At 30.4% G+C, this 21,788-nt stretch overlaps 2 protein-coding genes across 2 annotated transcripts; both read left to right on the forward strand.

The window, feature by feature from the left end:
* Positions 1-1,525: 1,525 nt before the first annotated feature.
* Positions 1,526-2,408, forward strand: LOC129293648 (kunitz-type serine protease inhibitor DrTI-like). Its single transcript, XM_054931721.1, has one exon. It carries the CDS (start codon positions 1,599-1,601, stop codon positions 2,274-2,276), a length of 678 nt encoding a protein of 225 aa, XP_054787696.1. The 5' UTR covers positions 1,526-1,598; the 3' UTR covers positions 2,277-2,408.
* A 5,287-nt stretch (positions 2,409-7,695) lies between these two features.
* Positions 7,696-8,306, forward strand: LOC129293880 (Bowman-Birk type proteinase inhibitor-like). Its single transcript, XM_054932003.1, has one exon. The coding sequence runs from the start codon at positions 7,749-7,751 to the stop codon at positions 8,088-8,090; it is 342 nt and encodes a 113-aa protein (XP_054787978.1). The 5' UTR covers positions 7,696-7,748; the 3' UTR covers positions 8,091-8,306.
* Positions 8,307-21,788: the final 13,482 nt, after the last annotated feature.

Genomic DNA, 21,788 nt, shown 5'->3' on the forward strand with positions numbered 1-21,788 from the left:
TTAATATAATTAAATAGATTTTCATTTTGTTTGGATTTAAAAAATAATTTAAAAAATTATATTATAAAATAATTTTTCTTTAAAAAAATGGAAACAAAAACCAAACGGGCTCTTAAGATCTGGTGTTCTCGTTCCTAGTAGTCGTTACTTTATTTCTCTTCGTGATATGTGATAAAGCTACTTCGCTTCACATTCACAATAATCCAATATACGTGCGTGATAGTGGCTATAGGCAAAGCCACGTGATAATGGGGCGTGCAACCGGCAAAATTTTACATATAGCATGCAAACTTTTGTAACTTTGCATTCCTTATTCATGATATTTTGCATTTTCTGAATCACATAAAATATATTTGGGCCTAAAAGCTTATTATGTAATATTTTAATCATCAAAAAATATATTTACATGAAGGCCGCACCAATCAATATGTTTATGTTATTATAATTTTGTGTCCTTATTTTTTTGATAAGATAAATTTTAAATAAGTTATATCTCAATAGCTCACTAGTATCAGAACATGCCTTAAAGTTCAATCTACAAAGTCCTTATTAATTGGATTTATTGGTGTTCTAGTGTATTCATTATTTTTATTTACTTAATTACTACTTTTAAACAAATTATTAAGTTTTAAATTAAAATATCTTGTATTCTGATTGAAGGTCCTGGCACTTGATAATGTCACATCCAACATAAGTGGAATTTAATAATTTAATTAATGTATGTATAAGCAGTTGTCTACTTGTCCTTACTTAAAAGGGACAGTTATGTTTTCAATGCAGTAATTAATTTTCTTGCGCAGGACTTAACTATAATTCTTCCTACTTAAAATCTTCCAATAATTTTAGATATGGATCAATCCATGCAAGCAGTGACACGTGTCTTCCTTGTGAACATCCTCCTTCCTTGCCTTCTCTTTGAGTACTATAAACAATGATAGCTTAATCCTAGTCTTAATTTCCCTCTAAAATTTCATTTAAATTAATTTTTAAATATGATATGTTTTAATATAAAAATTATAAAAAATAATATTAAATCTGATTGTCTTCACTGTACATTAGGAAATGAGTACCATGATACTTATCAATTCTAATGAGATCTAACCCATCCAAAATTAAAATTTTTAACTTTTATTTCATATTTATTAAAATAAAAATATAAAAATTTTAATAAATCTGTCCACTATCAATCTGACAAGTATAGATTTAATTTAAACGATCAAATTTAATATTAAATTTTTTTATAACTTTACAGCTTCACGATTGAAGATATAATCTACATATATAACCCAATTTAATAGTAAATTTTTATAAATTCTACAAATTGACCATTCCATTTAGTTGTGCTCTGAATAATCTAAATTTAATATTAATTTTTCTATAATTTTTATGTTAATAAATATAATATTTAAAATAGTTAAAAATATTATATTTTAAATGAATAGTAGAGATAATTTCATGGTAAAATCAAAGGCCCATATTGAGCCATCCTTGATAAGAACAGAATGTGGACGCCTATAAATAACATGCACGCCTTGGGTTTCTCTCACGTTCCAAGTTACAGAGCTTGAACATCGAGAGAGATTTACTGTAAGAGCAAGATGCCTGCAAGGTCCCTGATCATAGCCCTCTCCTTCCTCCTCTGGTTTGCCTTCACCACCACCAACCCCTTACCAGTAGCCTCAGCTTCTGGTGAAGAACCAGTGATCGACATTCAGAATGAACCAGTTGTCCCGGGTCAAGAGTACTACATAGTGTCAGCCATATGGGGAGCTGGAGGTGGTGGGGTTTTTCCAGGAAGAACTGTGGATGCCTCCTCATGTGCCTATTCTGTTCTCCAATCAGGTAATGACATGTTCCAGGGCGCTCCACTAAAATTCCATGTTAAAGGAACAAGCACAGGCAAGATTTATCCAGGTTCCACTAATCTGGAAATCGAGTTCGTGCATAAGCCAGCGTGTGCAGAATCCTCCAAGTGGGTGGCCGCTTACGATGAATCTGGATCATCCTGGAGTGTGGTGATAGGTGGGCCTGAAGATCATCCAGATTCTAAGTTGGTGAGTGGGGTTTTCCGGTTCGAGGCTCTCGGATTTGGGTACAAGCTTGTGTTTTGTCCCTACAGCACTGTCATCCGTTCTTCAGGGAATTGTTATGACGTTGGGCTTGATGTTGCAAACGGAAGCAGGAAACTGGTTGTCAGAAACCAAAATAGTGGAAATCCCTTCTGGTTGGTGATCCAGAAAGTTGCTTCTGGTAAAGGGAAGTTCAGTATTATCTGATAAATGTTGCTTATCTTCTGTCTATGTATGGGGACGTCGGCCTTGTATATTATCGAATAAAAAAGTGATCTCCTGCGACTTGCAAGAAGTTTGCTTTATGCAAATTGAAGTTAGTGCCAGCAGTTTGCATAATCTTCATGTTTAATTTTAAAAGCCAAAACTATGATATTATAAAAATATATTCAAACATCTATATGTTAAAACTATATTTTTTTAAAAAAATCGAAACACCTCTTATACCCTGATTTATAAAATAGAGGGGATATGTGAACAAATTTTGATGATGTATAATTGAAAAGCTAGAAAAAGATAATAATAATTTATGAGATAATTATAGTTTTAAATTTATTTAGGACATGTTTGGTAACACCCAATATTGAATCAAACCTCAATTAGGTGTTAAAAGCAATTAGAAATTTTTGCATATTGCTTGATAAGAAATTGCTGAAAAGGGCCTTTAAGGCAAAAACCTCGTTTCGACTAAAGCAGGAGAATTGAACTTCTAAACGCGTGGCTGCCAGATTTTCTCTCTCCTTATCCTCTCCCGCTCGACTACTCGTCATTTTCTCGCCTCTGACCTCTGTCTTCAATTCTAGCAGCAAGCCGCTGCCTCTGTCTCTTACTGTTGCAGTTGCCTACCATGTCCTTGCTCGCCGCCGCCGCCGCCGCCAACCATGGACATTGTAGTGGTATCGTCGAGGTTGGCGTTGTTGTCTGTTCCGTCGAGGTTGGCGTTTCTTGGTCCGTTGAGTTTGTTGTTACTCTTTCGTCTGTGTAGCTCGCCGTCCGTCGTGGTAGCTGGATCTGAACCTCTCTTTGTTCGCTGTTCGCCGTCGTCCCCGGATCTGCTCTCTCTACAAGAACCAGGACAACTTGCACGAACTGATGGAGCTCACATGCTCTGAAGCGGTGCAGCTACATAGCAGAAAGGATGTGGAGAAGCTGGTAGAGCATCACGAAGCCGACCACAAGCTATCGTTCTGGATGTGGGGCTCAAGCACGAAGGTGTATCCCGTGGTGCTCATGCGGCGACGTTTTTGTTCATCACTCATCAGAGATAGCAAGATTAGTGGAAGGGTGCGTGTCGCTTATTAAATGTTTGGCTCCACTTCTATATCCTGATAAATGTCATTATGCATCCACCAATTACTTTTTATTTACCAGAAATTGAAATTACTTTTTAAAATTGAATAGTTCGTAATTTATCATCAATTTTATTCTAATTTTTTAAGATTTAAGATTTTTTATTTATCATTTTATTTTAAATTTTTTATTCTATCTTTTCTAAAAAATTATTTAAAGTTTACTATTTTTTCTAAAAAATTCAATTAAATACAAATATATATATATATATATATATGTATGTATGTTATAAAATTCATTTTTTTTGGCATTATATATTTAAACTAGCTGTTGAATTACATCGTCTAAATAAGTTTTAATTTGTTAAACCGGCTTTTAATAAAAAAAATCTAAACAAATCAAATTACAATTATATATCTTTATCCTAATTTCATTTTGCAAACTTCAGAGCATTCTAACTTCATTTTTTACCTTTTAATCTAAACACCCCCTTTGACATGTATATATGGGTATTTTTATATTTTTAATAAAATTATGATTTTGGGTTCATAATTAATTTTAACATTTAACAGTGGTGTTTATGTATATTTTAAGAAAATCATAATTTTGAATTCACAATTTATTTTGACATGTAATAAAGGTTAGAACTAATTAGGATATTTGGACATATATTTTCACGAAACCATAATTTTACTTGATTTTTAATTTTACTTTGAAATTATAAAATTACAGTTAGTTATATATATATATATATATATTATAAAATTCATTTTTGTCATTATACATTTAAATTAGTTTTTCAATTACATATCTAATTAATTTTTAATTTTTTAAACCAACTTTTAATTAAAAAGTATCTAAACAAATCAAATTACAATTATATATCTTTGTCCTAATTTCATTTTGCAAACTTCAAAGCATTCTAACTTCATTTTTTACCTTTTAATCTAAACTTCGACATGTATATACAGGGGTAGTTGTATATTTTTAATAAAATTATGATTTTGGGTTCATTATTAATTTTAACATTAACAGTGGCGTTTATGTAGATTTTAAGAAAATTATAATTTTGGATTCACAATTTATTTTGACATATAATAAGGGTTAGAACTAATAAGGGTATTTGAATATATATTTTCATAAAACTATAATTTTTACTTGATTTTCAATTTTACTTTTAAATTATATTAAAAATCAATATTATTAATTGTCTTTCTAAAGCAATTATACCATAAAAAGAATAGCAATTATACCATAAAAAGAATCAATTATATTTATAATTGATTACATAAATTAATATTTTTTAATTTTAATCCAAACGCACTCGCCGGCCTTAGGCTATGTTTGGTTTGGCACATCACTCTTACATTTTTATTTAAATATTTTATGCTGTACTCCCTCACTTAAAAAATATAAGATATTTTTAACTAAATATCACTTTCAAAAAATAGTTATTTTTTTTTCAAACTACCATCATACATCTTTTCATATTTACCTTTATTTAATTTAATATACTATTTTATTTTCAAATAAATATAAATTAATTTATTTATTACGGGAACTTTAAAAAAATACATTAATTAGACAATGAAAATACTAAAAAAGCCTTATATTTTTAATTTAAATATCTAATCCTTCAAAAAATGTCTTATATTTTTTAATGAAGGGAGTGTATCGTTAATGCCACATCAAACTAGTACTTGCTTGTTCAAAATTCAAGTGGTATAAGCGGAGATGAGTAGTCAAAAATTAAAACACTCAAAATATGTAAAAAAAATTTTAGCTGTACGGAAATTCTTTTTTATCGATTGCGCTGCTCACAAGTAATCCCTTCGTTTATATTTAATTTGTTAGATAAACTATCACTTTTGATTTTTTTTAATAAGAAAAATCATATATTTTGATAAGCATTGATTACATATTTTTTAAATTACCCCTCATAATTTACATTAATGAAAAATAATTAATATATACTTATGTTAATTAACATAGGATATTTTAATTCAATTTCTTTATTTTTAGACACAATTATTGTAGTTAACTTATTTTCTTAAACTATATGATACAATTTTTTTTTATCTTGTATATAGATAGGATGGAGTATCTTCATATTAAAGAATTCTATTCGAGGTATGGTCAAACATTAAAAGTAGACATTTCTTTTAGTAGAGATTCAAAATTCACCATGTTATAAAATACTATAGCACCTAATCTGTAATATCTCCCTTACTAAATATGATTAAGATTCTGAATCCATGTTAATCAAGGGATCAATCCCAAGAAAGATTATCAAGTTTGTAATTTAAGAAAATAGGACCCTAGGTTTTCATATTTTAAAATAGAACCCTAGGTTTTCATATTTTAAAATACTTTGAAAACCATTCATTAACATCTAAACAGAGTAAAATAAAGTTATGAAAGTATGGGATGCTTCAGGAGAGTGAGAGTAGTTGAAAGCAGTTGAAAAATTTCAAGATTTTGAAAATAAAGCAGTATGCAGTGGATTGCCACTCTCTGTGCATGGCGTGGCATATTGCACATTCATGACAGCAAATCCGGGCAACTTCTGGCTTGCCCCCCTTTTTTTTGTTCGATGACCAAATGATATGATTTAAGTGTTTACAAAAGTCTCTTTTTATAATCTAGTTAATAGCATGAGTTTTACTTTCAAATTAAATCACACAAAGGGGTTAGATACCCAAACACATTTTCACAACTTTTTTTACTTTTCACAACTAAAGTGGTGTCTTAACACCCAAACCAAATTTATTAAATTTCTCTAGTTACACATCACATTAAATCACTCAATTATTGCAATTAAACTTGATTAATTCTTTAATAATTTAAGGATTAAAATTTGAATATTACGCCTTTCATAGAAGCCTAGACCAAATGCCTGTTAGTATCGTAGGTGCCTATTTGGATTTGCATTCAAAATTAATTAATTGTATTTGCGTTCAAAATTAATTAATTGTATGGAAATTATGTTTTGGCAAAAATTACCCAACCACCTATGTTACATGTTAAAATTAATTATGAATCTAAAATCATGTTTTTCTTAAAAATGTCTAAACACCCATTATACATGTTAAAATCAAATATGAATCCCAAACTATGGTTTTTTTTTTAAAAAAAAATCTAAACACCTTTTATTATGTCAAAATCAATTATGAACCATAAGATATGATTTGTATAATTAAAAATTATACAAATTTTGGATAAATTTTTCGAAATGTATAATAAAAAAATTAAATAAAAAAGTAGATTGTAATAGCTTATAAAATAACTGTAGTTTTAGGTTTGTAATTGATTTTGGCATGTATGTGGATGTTTGGTTATTTTTAACAAAACCATAGTTTTTAAGTTCAGAATTAATTTTAGCATGTATAATGGGTGCTTATTTTTTTTAAATATGGTTTTGGATTCGTAATTAATTTTAACATGTAACATGAATGTTTTGATATATATTTGCAAAATTATAGTTTTACCTTATTTTCAATTTTATTTTTCAATTTCACTTTTAAATTTTGATTAAAATCAATCTGATTAATAAATTATATACCATATAACGTAATCAATTATATTAATTAATTTTTATAATTAATTATACAAAATTAAAATTCAAACACACCCTAAAGAGTACTATAGTGCACCGAAACTCAAGCTCTCAGCCTGCCTTTGGCCAAAAAAAAAAAGCTCTTAGCAGTCCTTCAGTTCATGCACCAAAGTACTGTCCACATTCGAAACAAGTGAAACCTTTTTTGGGAGAATTACAGTTAGGTCCCACACAAGAAAATTAATTACTGCAAGGTTTATTGATAACTGAACTAAATTACATTGAAAACTGGTTCTGTTGTCAATGCAGTTTAGTTCAGTTGTCAATAGAATTTATAATAATTAATTTTCTTGTGTGAGACTTTAATATCATTCTCCTCTTTTGTTTTGGCCAGAAAACAGGTTAAATAGCGAAAGAGGAGACAAAATTAAGTACAACTCATTTTGTCACCATCGTCAACAACACAGTCCTTTTTTTTTTCTCTTTTTTTAAACCTTAAATCAATGCAAGAAATTATAAAAGTCTACAGTGTGATGAGAGTAATTTATCTCAAACACAGAACGAATAAGCGTTATCATGAACCCGAGCTAGCTTCCAAATTAAAATCCGTGACTCAAAATTTCAACCACTGGTGCTGTTTTCTTTTTTCCTCTAAAATCTCAATCCTTTTAAGTGTTTTTTGTTTTTTAAATATGTATGATTCACATGGTCATACAAACTCTTGAACCAAATTACTTGTATATATCCGTCAAATCAACCTATAAATAACCCTCCTTGCCTCTCACCACTTCAGAAGAACCACTCATAAAAACAGACACAGGGAGGAAGAGAATATGGGTTTAAACAAGATAGGTCTGGTGCTGTTCCTGGTAGCGGCGGCGGCCATCACTGCATCTGCGGAGGCTCGCTTGGATGTAAATACCGTCGTGGCTCAGGCGTTGATGGGCGGCGAACGGAACTACATGGTCAAGTCCACCACCAGAGCCTGCTGCGACAACTGCGCTTGCACCAAGTCAAACCCACCTAAATGTAAGTGCAATGATGTATTGCCAGAAACTTGCCACTCTGCTTGTAAGAATTGTATCTGTTATCTCAAATATCCTCGTGTGTGCGTTTGCATGGATATCACCAACTTCTGCTACGATTCTTGCTCTTCTGCTGCTAAACCTAACTAGCTAGCACCCGATATCTGAGAATATGTCTCTATTGTCAACAATAATCAGTGGTGTAATGTTATCTTATGTGTTGCCAAAGCCTATACTACTTATGGCTTTGTTTCTGTATATGTACGTTATCTAATTAATTGAATAAAATATCTTGTGCCTTGCATGCTTATGCAGTTTGCTTTTTGCAAACTCGTTGCTTGCGTGTGGGCTCATGATCTTGTTTTATGGCCATGTTTGTTCTGTTCTTGTAATGTTGTTTAGCCATGAAAGAAGGAAACAAAAAACGCGACTGATCATCATCATCTCAATTTCATCAAGATAGTGGAGGGATTAGGTCCTATTATTCACTAATAAAAGATAGTGGGGACCGAAGTCCTATTGGCATTAGAGATTTCAAATTTCATCGGGAGCCCCTCGCAGTACTAAATAACATAAGAAGATAACTTCAAGACCATTTTAACTATGATTATAATTATAACCTTTTAAATTATTTTTAGGCCAGTTATAATTAATCTTTTCAGTTTGAATTGCCTTACGAATAACTCTCCAATTATATGCCAAACATTTTGTGATTAAGAATCACTTTTTAATTAATTTTCACAAAAAATATATCTTAACAATAGAAATAATTTATAGAAGAGGCTAATCCCTCATAATATGGTAAAGCAAGATCTGAATCTTTGTTGAAAGAGGTGGTGTTCACATTTAGTGATATTCATATTGTGTGACTAGAGAATTTTGGGTTAACTTTCAATTCTTATGATTAAAGTGACAACAATCAAACTAACTCGTAGATTATACAAATAAAACACACCCCACATGTTGATGCAAAATCTTGAAAAACTGAGTTTATGAGTCCTTTTATTTATTTTTAATCCAATAATATATTGGACGTGGGAATTTTTTTTTCTCCCACACTGTCAAATTTAAGACGACTCACCCTTGACATTCCAAAATAATAAAATAAGATTGGAGAAAATATCACATTGGATGAGATACTAAGCTCGTACCGTCATGTGCTTATCATGTCGGGTTATGGCAAGATTCCGACACAACCCTTCACAACGATCACAAGGATTGATGATGAATAGAGCCAATAATTTAAGTCAAATTTAAAAAATTTTAGAGTCAAGTTTGAGAGTTTAGAAAATTTTTTACTTCAAGCTTATTTAGGTTACCTAAATAAGCTTGAAGAAATCCGAGCCAAGCTCAAATTTAAATGAATTTAACTTAAATATCCAAATTTTTTATTAAAAATAAAAGAACAATAAGATAAAATTTAAAATATTAATTTTTTAATATAAAAATGAAATTTAAACTAGCTGAAATAAGCTTGAAAGCTTGAGATGTGATGGCTATGCTTAGCAATATGAGTTTTTTATATAATTGGATATTTTAAGTCTAGTCTAAATAAACTTGACTTACCCAAATTATTGACTCTGAGACGATGGCTGACGTTTTCAAGTTCCTACCATGAACGTATACATGCTTCCACTTTCCAATAATTAATTCCTCCCATGAACGTATACATGCTTCCACTTTCCAATAATTAATGTTTTGTTTTATCTGCAATTAGGATAAACTAATATAATATAACCTTTGTATCTGGATCCGTGGAGGCGCACTTTAGTTGTAGTATAGGAGATATCAAGAGGAAGTTAGTATGCTTTACATTGAACTGCTTTTGGAACGTAACTGAAACAACCCAAGTATTGTTGTATTTGTACCAAAACAAAATGTGCAGGATGTTTAAAAAGAAGAGCATAACGTATGGCTATTCAAACACTTCCATAACGTCCAATATTCTTCTGTGTGCTAGTCCTGGAGAAGTCATAAGCAACACTTGCAATATCAGGAAGTCAATCAAAGACCCTACTTTCAATCTTCTTGTTTTCATCTGTCTCATGCACTATCATTTAGGTTATTCTAAATCAAGGTAGTGTCCTCATTTCAACCCCAAAAGCGACTCCACAATATTCGACGACAGACCTATTACAAAAGGCTACTGTATTGAAGGCACTGGGGAATAAACTTAATTTTTTGCTTAGGAGACTTCCTCTTCTGCTTTGAATATTTGGTCCTTTAATGGCTTTCTTATGTTGATTTGTGATAGTGATTGTGCTTTTTAACTTGACTTTGTGTTCCTGGAAGTGAACTATTGAAATTGACAAAATGAATATCATTGATAATTGAATATCGGTATAGCAAGGACTACATTTACATGTACACCAGAATCATTAAAATATACATAACTAATTAAGGTAATATACAGCAAAATACAATTACGACAACAGTATTAAGTTGGAGCTTACACCTCCTATGGAAATGAGCTCAAAAAAAGGTTTAGAATGAGGAGCCTAAGTATAAACATCCGTAAGTTGATCAAAAGAACGCACAAGAAAGAGACGGATGATCTTTTCTTTAAGCTTCTCATGAGCTAAGTGGCTATCAAGGTCAACGTGTTGTACATTTGCTAAAAGTAGGATTGGCAGCAATTTGAAGAGCAGATTGACTATCACAGCAAATATTAGCAGGATCATAGCATGTATGCTCAAGATCATGGAGAAGATATAATAACCATTAAAGCTTACAAGTTGTGGTTGTAAGGGCACAATACTTGACTTTACTAGAAGAACGAGACATTGTAGGCTATTTCTTAGATTTCTAGGGAATTAGAGGAGGACCTAGAAAAACATAAAAAACCTCGTCCACATAAACAAGTATAGCAGTAAATGAAGAACCAGTGGATTTGGGGAATAAATAACGGTCAAAAGGTGATTGGCTATACTTATAAGAAATCAAGGCTGCAAAAAGCTTAAAACACTATTGTCTACTAGCTTGTTTGAGGCCATAAAGTAATTTTTGAAGCTTGCACACCATATTTGGCTGATGAGTAGAAAAATCAAGTGAAGGAGTCATGTTCACCTCTTTATGGAGATCACCATGAAGAAATGCATTATTAACATCTAACTGGTGAAGAAACCAATTTTCAATAGCAACAATAGAGAGAAGTAAGCTTAATGTAGTCATCTTAGCCAAAAGGAAAAAAATATTAAAAAATCAACTCCCTCAATTTGAGTGTAACCCTTAGCTACTAGGTGGCTTTGTGCTTATCAATAGTACCATCAGCTAAAAATTTGATCTTAAAGACCCATTTGTATCCAATACCTCCTTACTCGGTGGTAAAGAAGTAAGTACCCAAGTATGGTTCTTTTCAAATGCAGAAATTTCAACAGCCATGGCATCCCTTTAAATGGAGTGTTTAACAGTTTGTTGGTAGGTTTTAGGATCAATCACAATAGAAAGTAAGAGAATAAAATGTTTATAAGAAGAGGAAAGATGAGAATAAGACAAAACAAAGGATAAAGGATGACAAGGAGTACCTTTACTAGATGATTGGTTAGGGATGAGTAGATAAGAAGGATGAGTATGAGATTTAGTAGGGCGACATAAAGGAGGAGCAACAAAAGAAGAGGGTGGAGGAGAAGCAGCAGGAGGAGAAGGGAAAAGGGAAGACTCATTTGTAAAATCTCCAAGTAGATAAGTAAGGTTACCCTTAATAATCTACTCTAATCTCTAAAATTAATTTTCAATTAAAAGTAGGACACTTATTTTAAAACTCACTCATTTTTCATAATATCACACAATTAGGGTGTTCATATCATATTAAAATGCTAAGAGTCTATATCAACCCTTAGACTACACACAATGGACTATTCGTGCAACACATGCACCACAACCAACCAATCACAAACATATCAAATTTTTAATGCTTAACCCCCTAGATTCATAAAAACTTAAGGGGGAGCCAAATATCTATAAATCAACATAACACTTATCATAATCAATTATTTACACAACTCCCTACTTGCTATAGTATTTTGGTTTTATATAAACTTTACAAACACATATCATATAGTTTAGGGCACAAAATACACAAACCAGTCATTTTCATAATAATAGTGTAAGTAGTCAAAATGAACACATAATAACCTAGTTGGCAATTAACAAAACAAGATACACATAAACCAAATGGTACTAGGCCTACTATTAGCATTTTAACAGAATCTTATGCCTCCAGTCATTTTCCTCGATCCTAGTTTAAAGAGTTAGTTTTTGTAATATTGGAGAACGAGGGATAAGTACAACTATTTAGTAACCAAGGTCAATCTAGTCTATAAAATTTCATATCAATTAATGAAAGATGCAAATGGCAACCATAAATCATTTTGCAATCAAGAAAGATTTTTAAGTTTTCTTGACTATAAAACTAACAACCATATGGCTGGGCCTCATATTTATCTCTTCATAATGCATACAAGCATATGTAAATGTGGGGTAGCAATGATAACAAACATGCTTCCTTATAAAACTATAATAAACCATAATAATAACAATCATGTGATTGGAAATATAAAATGCATGATCAATGCCAACCTTATACCATCCTGATCCTCTGCTATAAAATTGGTGGCTATTTAGTTGCTATGTCCATAACTCAAACTAACTAAGCATTCCACTTGTGAGGAGCTACTTGGCCAAGGCTACCTCAATCACTTGTGATCCACAATTTCTCACAATACTAACAATTATAGGGTGTCATACCCTTAATATAGCCTTATGAACTGGTGGAGACTAATTAGGTTCAAGTCACTCAAAGACGAGTGGTACAGTTCTTAATCAATTATAGGATAATGGCTACCTCTTAATTCTAATAGTTAGTGTCGATGCTAGCTTTCGATTCTAATGGTAAGCCACCTTTATCATGTGAATTTACCACTACTCCTCTCCCTAGGCGAACTCCTGTTATAAATGATCATGCTATGTACATATTAACACATAGTATGCAAAACTACTGACAACTATCACATTACATCATACTCATCACAAAACCATCTTTATTGTACTCTATAAATCTCATCATGCTCCATATATCTCACGATATTCATATTCATATACACTTACAAATATATATATATATATATATATGCATGCTTATATTCAATAGATTTATAAACACATGTAAAACCTACGTATTATTTTTTATTATCTCACTACCACACTCTCATATTATTGAATATGAGTTTATAACCTCAACAAATTTTTTATCATTCCTTCTAACATATAATTAATTAATACACAAAAGCATAGACCAAAATTTCTCCTTACTACCTCAAACCTTTAAGAAGTTAAAAGTTTAGCTCTTAAAACACAGACTTTCAAAACTTTTCTCAAGCTTGAATGGTGCTAAAAAGGCTACTTTACAATTCAACCACAAGAAGAAACATTAATATCCTCATTTGAAAAATTTCTAACACTTTCTCATCCTTCTAACTCACTCAAAAATGAAATCTCCCATTATTCAACATGCCTATTGAGTTTACTGGGTTCCTATAGCCCACATTGTTATTACTGAGCCTTTAAACCACAACTAATGGCTATTAAACACTCCCAACTATCATTATTATGACCAAAATTCAACCATTAATGACACTTACCAACATTGACTCACAAAAACATTAATATTAAGATTTAATAACCTAAACAACTCTCATTAACTCTATTTCATTTAATGAGTTCGAATCCATTACCTATATGGACTAAAAATCACCATTCCAACTCAAACCTTAACCTAACTCTTCAAGGAAATGGATGAGAAAGGGAGGAAAGGAGTTTAGGAATCTTACCTTAGATGCTCAATAGCTTAAAAATGCTCCCAAACCTCTAATTCCATAAGCCCTAGTAGAGAACCTCATGTCTTCTTCATTCTTTTCGTTTCTTTCTCTTATTTTTAAATTTTGATGCAACCTTATTTTTGTAAATTTTTGATCATGTGCTGTAGCGCATGCATCACATGCTGTGACACATGGCACAGAGAGCCCAAGTTTATGAAATGGCACATATGTGCTATAGCGAAGGTGGTACACACTATAACATGTGGTGTAAAGCCTCTTTCTTTTGTTCTTCTTATTTTTTTGATACTTGGGTCACCTAACTTCACTTTAGATCTAAATTTAGGACTGAAAACACAATTAAACCCATTAATTAGACCTCTCTGACCACACACCACACCAATTTACCTAATTACCCTTTAATTATGCTTAGCTAATGATGACTCTCTATGTTTTTATATATTTTGAGAAGTTAATTAGTTAATTGGAGAGTCATCTAGTTATTTTTATTTATTTATCTTGTGTTTAGTGTTTATTTTAGTGTTAGCTAGCTTATCTTGTAAATATTGTATTTTAATTTTGTTTTAGAGTATTTAATATCTTTTATTAATTTGAGTCATTTTGGATGTTAGGAAACTCTACAAGAGCTTGGAAGAGGCGGAGAAGAAAAATATGATGAGTTTAATGAAGAAAGTAGACTTTAATGATCACCCACTGCAATGAGTCAGTGTTATAAGGTAAATTCTGAACTAGAAATAGAGTCTGTTACAGTGAAATTCACACCAAAATGCACAGTTTCAGCTTTTTTTATCAAATGATAAAAGAGAAAAAGTAGGGTTTTTTAGAGGAGCCTTCATTTTTGACATTCTATAAAGGTCTAGGGTGATTTTAGAGAGCTTGAGACAATTTTAAAGCTTGGAAGCAAAATAACTCATGACCATCTACATTTTCATTGAGTTTTCTTTCACTTTTCTCCTTTCTCCTAGTTATCTAATTTGGTCCCATTATTCTAATATTTTGAGACTGTATTTAGCTATTACTAGCCGAACCTTGATGTTTTTGAGTCCTATGAACTTATTTGCTTCTGTTGTATCTTGATTTACCGATTATTTCATGATTAATGGATGTTTTATGTTTTAATTCTAATTTTTAATTTGTTGCTTGATGATTAGCCAACATTTAGTGATAATTTTAAGGAATAAAATGAACTTGGAAAAGGAATTTTTGTTTAGATTATTGGAATTGAATGCTTAGGATTAACTATTATTAATTTGCCTCTAGAATATGAATGTACTTAAAGGACCTAAATGGTTAGAAGGGATTTGAACTTAATGCTCTTAATCTAATTTTAGCAAAGAATTGTTGGGTTATAATTATGTAGGATTTTGGGTAATCAGAAGATATTTAAGATAAATTCTAGTGTCTTAACTCGTAAAACTAAAATTAAAATCAATGTAATTGGTAGGTTGAGTGCAATGGAGCAAATGAGGGATTAAAACTCTAGAGTGTTTTTCTAATTATTTTTTAACTTTAGAGTGCTTTAAAATCTTAGTTTCCTACTTTACATTTTTTATTTTTAATTTGAATCATTTATCACTATAAGTTGCTCGCTTAACTTAAATAAAATTGAGAATTTAATGCCTATTTTTCAATTTACTTAATTTTCTATGGAATTGACCTTGATTTGCAATTAGCTTCAATTGCTTGCTTAACTTCAATTTGCCATTTGTGTGCATCAAGTTTTTTGTAATCAGATTGAAATCTCTAGGATGTCACATCATTGTTAAGAGATAAAGGAGGAAAAGATTGGATGCTAGGAATATTAGAAGTAGTAGAAGATAAAAGAGAAGAAACAAAGGAAGGATGAAAAGGAAATGCAAGTTCATGGAATTGAACATCTCGAGAAAGAAACACATCATGAGTATGTAAATCTAGTAAAATAAAAGCTTTAGAATTAGAAGGATATCCTAGGAAAACACATTTATGGGCATGAGGAGAAAATTTAGAACATTGAGCAGTAATAGTAGTGGCAAAACAAAAAGAATTAGAGACCCTAAGATGAGAATAAGAAGGTGGTTTTTAATAGAGTTTGTCAAAAGGAGTGGAATTGTTAATAATAGGAGATGGAAAGAGGTTGATAAGATGAGTGGCATGCATAATAGCAAAGGACAAGTAAGTAATAGGAATATTAGATTAGAACATCAAGGCTCTAGAAACATTCAAAATATGTTGGTGTTTTTTTTCAAGTAAATTATTTCATTGAGGAGTTTCAATACAAGAAGTTTCATGAATTATACCTTTGGAATAATAAAACTGAGAAAAGGAGAATTTTAAGCCATTATCAATTCTAATGACTTTAACATAACAAGAAAATTTTGTTTCAATCATTGTAATAAAAATTTTTAAAAGCTATCGAGTGTCTAATTTAGAACGCATAAGAAAAACCTGTGTGAATCGAGAAAAATATCAGCTATAGTCAAAAAATGGTGATAATCTTGAATAAAAGGAATAGAAAAGGGACCTTAGATGTCAATATGAATGAGATCAAAGATTTATTACTTGAACTTGTACTAACAGCAAAAGAAAGGCGTTTTTGCTTTGTAATATGACATGTATCACAAAGGAAGGGTGGAAAGTACAAGAAATAGATGGTATTTGCTAATATAAAATAGTAAGAGTAGAATGATAAAGATAACCCATTTGTAAATGCCAAAGAGTATGATCTTAATTAAAGAAGAAGCAATAGTAGAAATTAGGGTGGTAGATGGAAGCTAAAGGTTGAACTATGGCTTATTTGCATTCAAAATTTAAACCCTTTAAAAAGCTTAGTTGTACCAATCATCAATAAAAGATGGAGTGAGAGAATTTGATAAGAGTAAGAGAAAAAAATGAGACAACATTAAAGTCAAATGGTCATTTGAGAAACATAATATTGAAAGAAAAATTGCGAAGATAAAGAACATCAATAAGGGTGATAGTGGAAGAGATTTTGACAGTGCCAAAAATAGTAACAATAGCATGAGATCCAGTATGGGAGAAATAGAATGATAAGAGGCAAACCAAAGTAAAGAACTACAAACATGATTAGTCACCCGAATCAATGATCCAAGTGGTGTTTAGAGAATGAAGATTACTTACAGGAGGTTAATAAACAACCAACTTATTAATAGAAGAAGAAGATCAATAATCTAGTTATAGCAAGGTAAGAAGGCATTGATATTGATTAGTAGAAAGTTGAGGAAGAATGATTGTTGTGGAAGGAGATGAATCTAGTGATGCAATAAAAGTTTCTTAAGTAGAACCAAAAGCTTTAGTAGACAAATTATTCTCCCCAGCAAAAGAGTTATAGAATTTGAAGCTAGGAGGAAAACCATACTTCCTATAACAAGTTTCCTTAGGGTGGCATGGTTTGCCATAATTGGTACAAAGTTTTTGGAATCTGAAGCAAGAGAGAGTTCCTGTTCTTATTGAAGAACCACAAAAAAAAACTTTGTTAATAGAAGGTAAAGGATCAAGAAGCATAATTTGAGACTTGACAAAAATATTGATCATTGAGACCCTTGAGAAAATGGATAACATAATCTATGTCCCTATAAGTGAGCGTGCTATCAATGGAACTGTAAGAATAACTCTTGATAAGCCATAAATTGGTCAATTTATCCCAGAGAATCTTCACTTGAGTAAAACATTTACTAATACTTAGGTCACGTTTCTTCAGAGAGAAAATCTCTTCCTAAAGATTAGCAATATGAAAAATGTCAGATTGAGAGAAACACAATTGAAGGATTGTCCAAATATCATGAGCATCATCAATCACAGGATACTCTTTGCGATCATCAGTGATAGACTTTTAGTGAGTAAACCTTGAATGGGATTGTTATAACATTCCCAAACAAAAAAAAGAGGATAAGTAGAAGTTGGTGGAGAAATAGAGTCATTGATGAACTTGAGCTTATTCTTTAAAGGCAAGGCCATACGCATAACACTAGCCCAACAGTGATAATTCGAACCATCTAATGGAGGAGACACTTGGACAAGGGTTGGGTTCTCATCAAGGTGAATGTAATAAGGATTGGTCTGATTGAAAGGAGCAATTTGCTATGCAGGGACTCAAAGAATGCTTGTAGAGACATTTATATATCCATGAATAATGTTATCATATCAACAATAGAATTTGAATCATAATCTTATAAATTATAGGTTAAATTTTTATCAACTGAACCAATCTTTATTGATTATAATCTTTTTCATATTTGTTTTTTTTTGGATGAATTATATAAAATGTTGTTCCCTTTTTAAGCACTTGGATATGGAGTGGTTGGCTTAGCATGACATTCTTTTCTTCTCCCCCAGGAAGAGCGTCCGATCAATGATCATGGATAGATGGGCCCGTTGAATAATTACTTGGGCCGTTGCTCTGTAAGGATTATTTATCTAGTTCATTTTTGTCGACTGAGATTTGTTTTGGGCATTTTCACTTTCTCCTTTGTTTGTCCAATAATTTATGTTCTAGTCACAAACGACATGGATATGCAAATTTTTCATTCAATATTCAACAGAATATGGGGGTGGAAAGATTTACTTATTAATACCTCAGTTCAATTAATAAAAATTTAATCATAATTCATAATCGTGAAATCAAATTCTAATATCAATGTGAAAACTTTATGAATGAACAATTTGTAAGTATTTTTATAAATGTTATTCACTTTTTTGAACTTTGAAGCAAGTTCTAACTTTAATAACTCTCCAGACTTAATTTATCTAAACTTTTTTTTTTAGTAAAAGAAGTTAGTGAGTAATAATTTGTTTGGTATTTATGCTGAAAAGGATGTTTTTTGCTAGACATATATTCTTAAAAAAGCTCAAACTACGGCCTGTCTAACTTACTTTATAGTATAAAGTAGAAATGCGTCAAAATGCCATGATTTGTTACGTACTGGAAGATTTTACGGTTCATGCCTTTTTAAACTTAGTAGTATAGTTTATTGTGCTTTTATTTATATAGTGCTAATTAATGTGAAGATGGTGGGGTGCGATGGGTATGTAATGAGTTGCGGCGAAGGGTATGGGCGGCCCAGGGGTATGGAGGTAAGTGATGAGGTGGGGGCAGGGAGACATTATTTGGTGATAAAGTATTAAAGATAGATATTGGGATCATCGTCACCATATTTCCTCTCCTTCCCATCCACAAGATACAGAGAGAGAAGTCTGGCCAAAATATTAAAAAAAAAAAAAAGCACACACACATATAAAGATAGAAGTACCTTTTGTCTTAAGGGGATGTGTGTCGCCATTTTTTTTTTAATCATAAATCTTTTCATTGGCCCTCAAATTTAATGCTGGTGAGAGATGGTGCTTTATTAAAATATATATTTAATAAAAAATAAATTCAAGGAACTTTATATTTTCTGAAAAAGGATCATAAATTTTTTTAACTTTATTGATCCGATAAAATATATTAAAAATAATATATATAAAATAAATATAAATTGATTATAGTAAATTGCTTAATTAAGTAAAAAATAATATTTTATATACAATAATAAAAATATAAAATTGTTAAAAAAATGTGCCAAAGCACCACGTGAATTATTATAAAAAAACATTTTGATTGAGGATTTATAATTTTTTACTTTTTTTGTTTAAAAATATAAGTTATTTTTTGAGGAGTTAAATATTTAAAAATGTAAGGCATTTTTAGTTTTTTGAGATGTAATTATTATCTTTTTTTTTCAAAAGTGTTTCTATTAATAATAACTTTATATTTATTGTAGGATATTTAATACAAATAAAGATAAAAAGATAGAGTTAATTTAAAAATAAATAATTATTTTATTAAAAAATAAAATTTAATTAAAAATATTTTATACATCTATTGAATAGAGTATTAAAGTACAGCCCATTGCACCCAACATTGTCATATAATTTTAAAATTTGAATTTTTTTAAAAAGGAAGTATTAGACTTGTCCGGTCCAGTTTCCAGTCCTAACAACAGTACCCAATTCTTTACCTGCCTCAAGCACTCTAAACGGTTTTATGATTAAAAAAAAAAAAACAGAACATTATGCTATCGAACCGGTCAGACCTGTCCAATCCATTTTTTAAAGCACTGGTAAATTGTGCTTTAATCACGAGAGGCAAGAGAAGGGACATATGTCCCACGCACCCTCTTCCCAAGAGATACATTGCGATCCCTCTGCCTTATCCGGGTCCCTCCTTTCCTTAATGGTAGACAGCTTTGTGTCGTTACCGTCGTCTTCGTCTTCATTGCAACTTATATTACGTGCTTTGTTCTTTTCATCTTTCAGTGCTACCTTCGTCTGCCATCTTTTTCTCATGCTTTTTCACCTTAGTCATATTTGAGTGCCACCTTAGTCATATTCTTCTTCAATCGTTATCATTACATTTATTTTTTAAAAAAGATTCTCAGTAAGAAGGCTCTTTTAATTTTTTCATCATTCGTTGAAATTCATATGTAATATCTCTTGCGTTTCCATCTATGTTTCTTTTCTTTCTTGTTTTTTTAATATTTTAAATAATTGAACATATATAGTATATATTTAATTTGAAAAATATTAAATTAATGTTTAATATTTGAAGCCAACACGGTTGAGCTAATCGGACGAAAATTAATTATTATGCTTAGTTCATATTAAGATAGAGTTATTATATATTGGTTTTAATTTTGCTCGTGTGTGTGTGTATTAAAAAATTATATACTCTGTATGTATCCTGTCACTTCATAATAATTATATAGTCTCTGTTTCAATGTAAAACTAAGCATTCGTGTCTAGTATTACATTTGAATCCAACAAGATTCAGCTGACCTTTGGCCAAAAAAAAAAAAAAACAAGATTCATTTGACCAAATCATCATATTGATTTTCATTTTGGTGGTCTATCCCTTCATTATGAATATAATGTGTCTATCCATAATTCTCACTACGCTAATCAATTTCAATATTTAAATAATAATTTTTTTTGAACAATACAAAAATGACAAAGGATACGGTGACTAATGATCTTTACTTAGGAATCACCCAGTCTAAAATGTTTTAATTAATTCTTAATTATCAACATGCTGTCCATTAGATACAGAATCCCTTCTCCAACCCATATATACCAACAACTAAATCATATTTTGATAAGTTGGATTCCATTACACTAAGAGATTCCTCCCGTTTAAAAATATAAAATATTTTTTGAGAAGTTGAATGTTAAAAATATAAGATATTTTTAGTCTTTGAGGTGTAATTATTATCTTTTTTTTCAAAAGTGTTCCTATGAATAATGACTTTATATTTATTGTAGAGTATTTAATAAAGATAAGTATGAAAAGATAGGGTTAGTTTGAAAATAGATAAATATTTATTGAGAGGTGATATTCGATTAAAAATATCTTATATTTTTAAATGGAAAAAATATTGATGATATACAGTGATTGTATGCACTATAATTTACATTTGAATTTTATCTCTTGTCTCTTTCCAATCAATCAAATTAATAACAGTACATTACAATAACTCCCCTCTATTTTGTTAAAATTACAGAGACCTCTCATATATTTTTAAAACCGATACTCTAGTTCAATTTCTAATAGCATTAGGAATATTCCGTCAAATATTATGACATACTTTAATTTTAATTTTTAATTACATTAAAAAAATTAAAATTATTAATTTTCCTTTATAATCTAATTTTATGTTATCTCCCCATCAATTTAAGGAACTTTAAATAATTAAGAAGATAGTTAAATAAATTAAAAAAAATAAATACTCCTATAAATTATAATGACTAATTTATTTTTTACTATATATTACATCATTATTTCATCAAGTTTTTTATATACATGTTTGAAATATTATTAGAAAATTTTTGTATTTATATTTTTTAAAAAATTACAAAAAAAATTTCCAAAGTTAATTAAAAAGTTTAAAATATGAATGAAATTTTAAAAACATATGCATTATTTTGTATATTTTAAATAATTTTTAGATAATACTTCAAAAAGACATTTTAGTTCAATTTATAT

This window comes from Prosopis cineraria, unplaced genomic scaffold, assembly GCF_029017545.1.
Source record: "Prosopis cineraria cultivar Desert tree isolate PC_DT_omini unplaced genomic scaffold, ASM2901754v1 PC14, whole genome shotgun sequence".
NCBI classification, from domain to species: domain Eukaryota; kingdom Viridiplantae; phylum Streptophyta; class Magnoliopsida; order Fabales; family Fabaceae; genus Prosopis; species Prosopis cineraria.